The 11,370-nt window shown below is 34.4% G+C and overlaps 1 protein-coding gene across 1 annotated transcript; it reads right to left on the bottom strand.

Moving 5' to 3' along the window:
• Positions 1–2,088: 2,088 nt before the first annotated feature.
• Positions 2,089–4,988, bottom strand: LOC113282311 (plant intracellular Ras-group-related LRR protein 9-like). Its single transcript, XM_026531293.1, has 3 exons — positions 4,058–4,988; positions 3,136–3,302; positions 2,089–3,005 (listed from the first exon to the last, which is right to left on the bottom strand). The coding sequence occupies exons 1-3, from the start codon at positions 4,853–4,855 to the stop codon at positions 2,390–2,392; spliced, it is 1,581 nt and encodes a 526-aa protein (XP_026387078.1). The 5' UTR covers positions 4,856–4,988; the 3' UTR covers positions 2,089–2,389.
• Positions 4,989–11,370: the final 6,382 nt, after the last annotated feature.

The following is an 11,370-nucleotide window of genomic DNA, read 5'->3' on the forward strand; positions in this document are numbered from 1 at the left end:
TGTGCGTTGTATCAATCAATTGTGAAATCCAACCCTTAGTTGTTGATTGGAAATTGATTGATCCTTGGATATTGGTCTTTGATACCATCCAAGTTTATTATCCTTGTATTTGATAAAGACTCGCAAATTCTTATTTGCTTGAGTAAAGATCAAATCAAGTGAGAGAGATATTAACTCCTCGATATACTTTTCTCTAGATTGAGTCTGACTGTCTAGTTCATTCCCTAGAAAGTATATTGGAGTTAGTCCATACAGATTGCTAATCGAAATATTGGGTGTGGTTGTTAGACCCCCTCTTTTTCAGTTGTCATCGCAAATTACATCAAACGCTAGCAGTTCAAGACATCACGTTCACTGTCTCTAGCAAGTAGTTCCGCTGATATCTCACTAAGCAAAGGTTCAAGATCTCATGGACACCTCTGCCTAAAATGGTATTTCCTACGTTTTTATGTCTTTTTTTTTATCGAAATTTAATTCATTTTGAGAAAATGAGTTTTATCTTGTTTTGATGGTTTTGGTATTAATGGAACTTAGGACCTAAGGGTCACTAAGGGTTCACTAGTTCATGCATTTTCACTTTGGTGAAAGAAACCTTTAGTCTCACCTGTGAGAAACTAAAGGTGAAAGATCTCTATACTATATGATTTTTGCAATCCATAGTATGACCCTGGGGTCAACACACTATTGTGTGAGGGAGAGGATGTTAGAATTGCTAGTATGACTTCAACATGCACGATCCGTATGTCTGTTCAGTCCGTTCGGGTCATGAGATTGGGATGTTGATTTACCAAGATCTATCTGTGTTTCATGGTTTATTGAGGTTTTCATTCATGTGGGGGATTGTTGGAAACAATATTTATTAATTATTATTTTTAAGGTTTTTAACTAAATAAAATTGATTTTTGTTTTCTTTGTGAATGAAAATCTTATTAGTCCCACATCGGGAAGTTCCTCTTCTTAAGTTGTATTGTTCGATTATATAAACAAATTCTCTATTTTTGTAAAATCTATGGGAAAGGGGTTTCTCTATAATTTAGAGAGACACCCACGGGAAAATTATTTTATATTGTTTTCTTTAGCATTCGCGATTTTCCTTAACGGTTTTTCGGAGTTGCTAAGCTCAAGTTGATCATCTACTACATATGCCAGTAGTAGGTGTAGTAGGGTGTTTTATCCTGGAGATATTCGTCCTTTGAGGGTTATAGCATCACTCTTGAGTGTAGCCGAGCGCTAAAGTCTTAAGGACAATGTGTTGAACACGTGTCTCACTCTATTTTTCCAAAGTTTTGTTTTGTTGTTGTTGGGAGATCTGGGAGCTCGTCCGTTTCGTCAAATTGATCGCTTCCATTATAAAGTTTTGTTTTGTTGATAACTTTTGCTTATTTGATTTTTCCTTGTTTTTGGATATTGCACCCAACAATAATAGGTTTGGTGGAAGAAGGTTTAAGCTCCACGATTGCTAAAGGGGACACCAATAATAACGGGATACTAATCCAAAAATCCAGGATTGCTTTGTTTTATATTGATTGGTACCCTGCCAGCACTGGTATCCTATAACAATCTTGTTAAGATTCTTCGATGAGATGGTTCACAAAGATTAAGCCAAATTCAGAGCATCCAGGTGTAATGGTCGAGGTCGACCTTCTTGGCCGCACAGGAAAATTGGACAAAACCGTGGTGTTCATCTTTGCTTGGTGCTTGTAGGATTCACTCAAATGTTGAGATGGCAGGAAGTGGCTCAGAAGGTACTACGACAAGACCCAAACCATGTTGGGCATTATCGTTTTGTCATCCAACATATACAGTAATGGATGAGAAATGGACAGTTGCAAGAATCAGAAATCTGGCAAGGACAGGACAAATCAGGATACCTGGACAATGTTGGATCCAGATTGAAGGCAAAGTCTATATACCTTTACAGCTGCTGATAGTTCGCATCCAGAGTCTGAGCATGTATATCAAATGTAAAGAGAAATTGGGGTGATTTGAAAGAGGAAAATCAAATTCCTTGCATCTATATATTGCATGAAGTGTAGTTCCGAGAAACAATTTATATATAAATCGATAAAGACACTAGAAAGAAAACGCTCAAACGAAAGACTCTAAAGTAGAGTTTTATGATCAAATACGTGTTGGAAACAATTTGCCCACACGGAGTTTAAGGGAAAAGGAAAACAATGAATACACCACTTTGGTATTTTCAGCATCCTACAAAATTTAGAAAAAAGAAGCAAATTCAACAAAAAAAAAGGTTATCAAATGGCAATATAGTAGAGTGGATTCACTGGAATGGCTTCACCAGGCTTCTTACCAAATGTGGGTACCATATTTATCATTCGTTGTACAAGCATAGATACATCCGGGAATAGTCCAAAGGACGATCGAAGAACTATAACTGCTGGTCGAGATAATGTACTTGCGCCTTTGGAGACTTCTCTCCACCGGCCAAATATCCTGTCAACCACGAAGTGCTGCGTGTCAACCATCCTTTTTGTGCTTCGGTGTTTGCTTCCATACTCTTACGCTCCTCCTCAAGTAAGATGTCAACCCACCTCTTTGCCATGAATTCTTTGACAGCTTCAACTCCTTGCTCCACAATCTCCATAGGAGGGATGAAAAGTGGATTCTGATCCAAGTTGAGTTTGGTTAGACTGTCTAGGCGGCCAAATGTATCAGGAAGAGCACTGATCTGGTTGTTACTAACATCTATCTCTTTGAGGTTGATCAACTCTCCAAATGTGACAGGAAGCTCTGTAAAGTCGCTGAAGTTACTGCTCACATTAAGAATCTCGAGATTAGTCAAGAGCCCAATAGCGTTTGGAAGACCACGTAGCTCATTGAAGTGGGCATCTAGATGGCGTAATGACTTCATTTCACAAATGGAACTGGGAAGGGAACGAATTTTATTGAGACCGACCAAGAGCTTCTGCAGATTCACCAATTCACCTATTTTAGTTGGCAGATATGTCAACTGGTTAAAGCTTGCTTCCAGCTCCACTAATGATCTGCATTATAAAGCACTGCTCTACTTAGGGAATGACTCAAGTTCTGAGAAGAATTGAAAGATGTATTTCTTAATTGATATTTAGAAAGATAAAACTGGTTTCCAAGGACAACAAAGAATTAATAGATGACCTGCAATTGATAATACTGTCAGGGAGGGCCTTTAGCTTGTTAGTGGATACATTCAAGTATTTTAGATTCACCAACAACCCAATAGAATCTGGCAATGACTCCAGAATGTTCGATGAAAGATTCAGATCCTCCAGCTTTTCCAGTCCTGAGATTGAATCAGGGATGACCTGTCCCCCATACATACGCGTGCCACATAGTCAGGAAACATGATAAATCTAACATAAGTAATAACTACAAAAATGATGAGAAAAACTACATACATTTCAGAACTGTAAAAGCTCCTTCTCCAGCTATTTTTTGAGTCATGTAATTTGTTAACCGTAAGTTAATAATTCTTGTTTAGTTTGGAGATCTTAACTTTAAAATTTTATACAAATGATAGTGTCCAGTAAACTATTTCACTACCAAGCCTACAAAACCGGACTTGAAACCTTATATAAACAGTAAATGCTCAAAAGTGGTAAACTAAAGCTTGAACATCTGCAAACTCTAAGTCAAGGATGACCTCAATTTTGGAATTAAAAATCAACATAAGCAGTAGCTCAACCCTAACTTCCGAAAATTCAGTCATCATCCACAATAATTTGCAAAATACCAACCAGGTTCAAGCAGCACAATATCACTTTATAAATCAAAAAACAAGGTCAACCCTCCAAAATCTTGAGAACTTTCTATGTTTTGTACTCACAATACAACTCCGTGGGTCTAAGTTTTCCACAAAGATCACTTTGTGGTCATGTCCGATTCCAAATTTTCTACAAAGTTCAATTCTACTTATACACGAAAATCATGATCAAGAATTTCATTCCATAGTTTATACATACAAAGAGCAATCCTACTCATCAGCAGTTCCTCAATGTTACCTAAACTCATTTAAATGACAGCGAAATTCAAAAACTCCAAACTCTACAGAAATACTAACCTCGAGCTGATTAGTAGAAAGATCAAGGGAAACTAATCCACGGATCTTTCCAAACTTCTCAGGAAGATACCTCAATTCACGATCACACAACACAACTCTTTCAATTTCTTTACTTAAACCTTCTTGCAAAATTCTCACGACTTCTTCATTCATTTCTTCATCAACACGATCCATCCTTTCCTCCTCTACCACTCCCTTGCCTTTTCTCTCCCCTGAAGAGGCCAATCGATAAATCTCAAGCAATCTTTCTTCAGCATTTTTCAACAATAATTCATAAGATTCATGCATTTCATCTAATTTAATCACAGCTTCATATATCTTCCTTTCTTTCTCAGCTACGATTCTCATTTCTCTCTCAAGGTCAGCGGCATTAGGTAATTTCGACTCTGTTTCAATTTCCTGAATCTGATTCAATAAATTTGATTCAATTTCAGAAATCTTAAATTTAGCTGAATCAACTGATTCATGATCTGGTCGTTCGCCTAATGCTTTGAGAATTGATCTTGTTTGTGATACATCAGATACAGCTGCTGTCATTGCTGATAAAACTTCTGGATCTTTTAAGTGTGGCATATCAACCATTAATTCTACTTCTCTATTGATAGAACTTTCTGATCTCATGGTTAATTTCGATCCTCCTGCTGCTGCTGATGGTGATGCCGATGAACTTGATTGTGATGCTTGTTGTTCGATATCGATATCATCAAAATCTGAATAACTTGGATGTTTTGGACCAAGTGACGGAATTCGATTCATTACATATGACAGAATTGGGTGTGTTTTAGGGTTGGGATCCATTTTTCCTGAAACCAAGAAAATTGTGGGGAAGAAAGTTGGAATCGAGAGAGTTAAAAGAAAATTAGGGCGACGAAGAAAACAATTTTAGCTGATATTACCAGTAAAACCAAATTGTAACTGTCGAATGATAAGCACTGACTTTTACTTCCATTTTTTTGGTTTATCTTTGAGTTATTTAACGTTTGGTACCCAGCAAATGTCCAATACCTAGCTTTGGTATCTAACATTTAAAATATTATCGGTTGGTACCTTGGCCAGTTAGAGACCGTCAAACGAAACCGTTGACTTAACAAACTGTCACTTGAATATTTAAAATCAATAAAAAAAAATTAAAAAAAATCGAGTTTATATATTTACCTATTATGGAAAACCTTTGTCTTCTTTCCCTTTACTTCCTCTTTATTTGTTTTCGTCTGTTAATTCCTTCGATTTCATTTCAACGTTTTCTTCCTTTTTAAATCTGAATGTATATTGGTTTTGATTTAGCGTTGGCAGTGGATTTTTTCAGGATTAATCGAAAGGAGATAAGTCTGGGGTTTCTTTTGAACATTTAATTGTGATTGAAATTCAATTCTATCCTTGTTTCTGGTTTGGGGAAATTCAATTTTTCATTTCGTGTATATGCGACCATGGTTCTTGGCATGACAAAGAAATGTTCGCAAGTATAGTGATTTTTTTGTGTGTGAATATCTATCAAAGCTTCGAATTCAGTTTGAGAAAGATTACAGTTCCCCCAAGTTTCCCACGCTCAGCTCTTGGTAGTCTCACAAGAAAAAAATATCTAAACAACACAAAAACACTCATAGCCCCGTGACGTTACGGCACGGGTCATATCCTAGTATAACACAAAGAATAATATTTTTCACATAAACCATCTCCAGTGGAGTGGGGTGTTACTTATATGATTTGTTTATTTGGATAAAGATAAAAGTGATTCCCTTTTTCCTATTGGTTTAGAAAAGTTTATTTAAAAAGAATAATTGAAAAAATAGTCAAAAAGATGACATGGAGGTCATTCTCAAGGTCTAAATAAGATTTTCTTGAAGACCTTCATATTTATTTTGACACCCTTCCTACTTTAAAGGACCTACTGTTGGAGATGGATTTAATGAGAGTCTAAAATCGTATGTGTCAAAAGAAAATAAAATTTTTATCGGAAATGCTCTAATCGGCAATGGAGCTTTCACGCAAGATGCATATCATTACACGTGGCGAATTTGTTTGGGACCAGATCTTCGATTTCGTCCCATATCTATTACGTGTCTAGGCATGTTTATCTCATCCATCATCAGGAAGAAACGAAAAGAAAAAGGATTATTTAACGTTTGGTACCCAGCAAATGTCCAACACCTAATTTTGGTACCCAACATTTGAAATATTATCGGTCGATACCTTGACCCGTGAAGTCAAACCACTGCCTTAACAGTAGGTTATACAAATAATTACAATTAGTAATAAATATAAATACTTAACGGTGTTAAGTTACTGTTAGTATCCGATTTCATCTTATGGTCAGAAATGAATTGATCTGATGTCTAAAATGAATTCAATCAATCAATAAATACACCTCTCTCACACCTTCTCTACCAGCATTTTATTTATAAGAAGCAGAACTCTCAAGCTTACGTTCATTCCTCTATTTCAAAAATAAAATCAAATTAAAGCCCGGATCTAAAAATCAACTAACAAATTAAGGGGTCTTAAGGTTCTATTCGAAATTCAAATTTTATGATAATCTACAGATTCAATTGGTTGTGATCAAATGGAGATTCACCGTAATAAACACCATCAGAAAAAAGACCCTTCATTATCAATCATGTTGATAACTGACCGAAATTGGCATTCGAGAATAAGAAGAGAGAGCTAATCCAGCTTACTAGCTTAGATAGAAACAGAAGAAAACAAGGATTATAAATGAAACGAGAATGAATAATGAAGATTTGGATAACTAAAATTGATTCCGTCTCCATCCACACCAACATTTGATGCTCACATCACAACTATTATTGCTACTACCCCTACTTAAACCAGTACTACTTGATCCATACAAAAATACTAAATTAAATCTCAATTTCATCTCCATATCCAAATCTGTGTTAGTCATGTTCACAAACACTTGCTCAGTGTTCCCAATTGCTATCACTATCAACCGGATCGGTTTCTTGTTAAATTGCGATTAGGATGTCCACATGGATGTACACTGACATATATAAGTAATTTTTTGGTGATTAAGATATCCAATGTAAGTCTGTACACTGGGATCTGCACCCGTTTTCATTTCTGGTAATTGAGATAACCATCCATTTATAGTTGTTGCAAATAAACCAACAAACTTGAAAACCTAATGTCCCAAGAGGAAACATGTAGAAATTCTAGGTTTGAATAAAAGTAACTTGTCGATTGCATTCCAAATTACAAATGCAGTTCAATCATCATTTAAATAGATTGTCACTTTGTGCTAAAAAAAATTAGTAATTTTTTTTTCGAAATTCAAAAGTTGAATCTGAGTTGGGAAGCCTTCTTTCATATTCTTAAAAAGTGTTATATCTACATTAACTTTTGGAACCGCTGACAGTTTTAAATACGAATATTTACTTTGTGCTTGTATCAATGTATAATTGGCATGGTTACACATTAGGAATACTCGAACCCATGGTAAAAAGAATTAATCGGTTGGGTTAATATAATTTACGGCCAGTCATTTCACGGCCATTACACGTCATCATTCCCTACAAAATTCTAGGTTTGAGAGACGTTATACTGTAATATGAAACCTATTGATAAAGAATGATAACTATACATTTATGGTTTAAACTAACATATGAAAAACGCCCATCTTACAACGTCACAAAAAAAATAAAAATGAATAAAAAAATAAAATGTAAAACATTAAATCCTACAGCATTCCCTTGGATATTAGTGATACGAAGCGTCCTTGAATCTTTCTTACCGGTGAAAATGACGCGCGTGATGATATTGTATATATCATATGCCAAATATGTTTTTCCTTGCAAATTAATAATACAATCTTATTGTCTTAACTAAGTAGTGAAAGACTCGCATTAAATAAAATTGTGTATCCAAACAAAATAAATTTCCCCCTCTAATACGATACATGTATAAGAGAGTTGCTCGTTATCGTCATACGCGTTTGAGACCTAGAAGTAAATAAGAGATTGATTCTAAATATCAATGGTATGAAAGCTTGCAAATGGAACTGATATTACACCTTAACCTAAGAGTACATAAGAGACCCATAATTTTATAATTTGATAGCATAAAATGAACATGACAATACAATTAAATTTTAAAATATTTTTTAATCAACTTCTATAAAGTGTGAGATATTTGTACCGACTTTGGTTAGTTGGTATCTTCAATAAAATAAAAAAAGCTCAAGTATATGATATCCACATAGTAAAAGATAGATAACGGATCAAGTATTAGTCATGGTATCTTTAGACGCAAAATGTAGATGGGTTCCCATGCACTAAACTCTCTTAAACGAAGATAATCTTTAAAAAACTCGATAATTTAGTCATCGCAATCACATATGTGCACATGAACCACATCTTCTAGCAAAAATTAGACTTGTACCTTTCTGGAATACCAAAACTTCTTCATTTGAATCAATGATAAAATGCATGCAATGAAAATTTGTGTAGTCCCGACACATATAGATATAGTGACGCATCCCACAGAAAAAAAGTTGTATTATTGTATTGCTCCCAAAACCGCTTTCTCCATTGCTTAAAAACAATCTCTTGAAATCGGAAAATGAAAGATTATAGGTGAGTTTCAATAAGCCAGTTCTGCGTTGCTTGTTTTGAGGCTTCTTAAATTTCAGTATTAGCAAGATGGTTGACTATGTATAAAGAATTTAAGATGATCTTCTAAGAGAATACATATTTTTAGATGTCAACTGCATATAACCATTACTCCCTCCGTCCAACTTTACTTGCCTAAATTGTGTTTTTTTTAACAAATTTGTACCAAAAAATTGGTATATTTCCTATTAAAATTTTCTAATTATCAAGAAAGAAACAAAAACTATGATATGAAAACTAGTATATTGAACAAACAATTTGAAAGATCAATGGTGTGTGTGGAAGTAATTTGAATTTCTTTCAATTTTTTGCAAAATCCAAATTAAGCAAGTAAACTTGGACGGAGGGAGTATTTGACTATGCATGAAGAATTTAAGATAAACAAATACTCACTTTGTAAACCATCAAAATGTTATATATATGAAGAAATGTAATTTCAAGTTCACATGATACAAAAATTTTGAAGAATAACATATACACATAATCAAGAAACTTTATTCCATTTGATACGAACATGCACACGACTCTAATCCAACAAAGATTATGAACTCTCTAACAACAATAGAAATACAGTTAAAAAATGCTATTTACCGACCCAAGTTAAGTGTATAACAATGGATCTATCGTTTTCTTCGTCATTTATTTTACTCCATGTAAATCCTCTGATTTTGGCCCGAAGAAGTCAAAGTCTAATTGGACAATTTCCTGTCCTGAGAAAAATAAAAAATTTAGTGTAAAAAAAATATGGTATTAAAAAGAACCTAACATAAGAATAAAAATGAATAGATAGTAATCATATCTGATCAGTATCTTTTGACTGTAAATGAAAAAAAAATCGAGATAACAAAATACAATATTAATGAAAAGTAAGAAAGAGAAATTAAACTGCATAAATGACACAAATATTAGGCGCGAGGTACCACGTATCCATTGATGTTAAACAAAAAATTAAAGAGAAAAACTAACAAAAATTATCTCAATCAAGCAAAACAACAGAGAATCATACCTTGAGAATAGAGTTGTTAAGCAAATTCCATTATTGCAACTTTTCTTCTTTCTTCTTCAACCTTTTTAAGTCCTTCTTCATCCTCATACTATTTCTTCTGTAAATCTTCATAGTTCATAATTTTCTTCGAAACAATCGCCCTGCTATTATCTTCCATGGATTCATCAAGGTTAGTTTTCTTTTTTCTTCTTTATGAGCTTTTCTGAAATTGATATTGTTTATTGCCTTTGCTGAAATTGATCTTGTTTATTGCCTTATTTGATGTTGTTTATGTGATTCCCATACTCTTATTATTTCAGCAAAAGCGGCTCCAACACTAGATTTACAGTTCAGAACCCTAACATTCCCAAATCGCAGCATAAATTTGTTGCACATAAAAGAAAATCTGCGAATGAGAAGGTAGTAAGAAACATTATCCTTTTCTAATAACAATATTGTTGCCTCTGTTTCTTATCTGGATTCTAATTCGCAGGGTGATAAAGATGTCAATAAACCTCTCAAGAAATCTCGCCACCTTAAAACTGTTCCAACCTATGTTCCCTTTCACTTACTCATCTCTTCTAAATCTCCTGCGGCATCTTCGCAGGATAAACCTTTATCTCCAATTCGTGAAAAATCTGCCTCAGACTTCATTTCTTCAGCTGACCTTTTAATGACTGAAACTTCCCCTGTTGATCCTGCTGTGAATGAAACTTCTTCTCTTCCCATTGAGAATATTTCTCAACCTTCTATTTCTACCAGTTCTCTACCTCGGTCCCTTCTTCTTTCGAAAGAAACTGTGGAAGGGATAGATACTGCCTTCAAAGTCTTATCTGAGGTTCTGGATGATGTCAAGAAGTCTTCTACTGATCCTATCAAGTCTAATGTTTGCGAAATTCTGAGCAAGCATTTGGGTTCTGATAGAGCTGCTTCGCAGACAGCTTTGGAAAAAGAATGTAATGCTCTTCGTCTCAAAAATCAGAAGCTTCAGAATGTTTTACTGGATCGTGACAATCTTCGCAAGAAGAATGATGAATTGAGAGGTATAATTTCCTTATCTGTGTCTTGAATTTGCCTTTTTAATGGTTTTATCCTTCCCATACTTAATTATCCTTGAAATCCCTCTTTCGTAAGTTAAGCTTTAAACCAGAAACGAATAATGGAGAGATACCAATTTGAATCTGCTGTTGAAGAAGCCCGTGTTGATAAAGAAATTTTGATGGATCAATATAACCAATTAGATAACCTCTATTCATATTCTCTTGATCATATAAATAATCTTACCAATGAAAATACCCAATTAATTCAAAGACAAGATTTATTAAGTAATGAAGTATCTCTTCTTTCTTATTCTTTAACTAAAGCTAATTTAGGGATGAAAACTTTATCAGATGAAAATAAAACCTTATCTCAAGAGAAGAAAACTTATTTAAATAAGATGGCGATATCCTCGCAACAGCTTAGTGTTATTCAAAAAGTATGTGATGACCAAGAGAAATTTCTTCGCTCTCTGAGAAATGAACTTAAAGAAGTAACAGAGTCATCCCTCGCTGAAAGAGATACACTCATTCAAGGTAGAATAGCTTTAAGTGTAAAGGCAAATCAGCTTAAAGAACAATATTCCAAATTAGAAGAATCTTACTCTTCTCTTGCGAAGAAAAATGCCTTTCTTATTTCTAAAGAGAAAAATCTTCAGTCTCGAC

This window comes from Papaver somniferum, chromosome 5, assembly GCF_003573695.1.
Source record: "Papaver somniferum cultivar HN1 chromosome 5, ASM357369v1, whole genome shotgun sequence".
In the NCBI taxonomy this organism is placed as follows: Eukaryota; Viridiplantae; Streptophyta; class Magnoliopsida; order Ranunculales; family Papaveraceae; genus Papaver; species Papaver somniferum.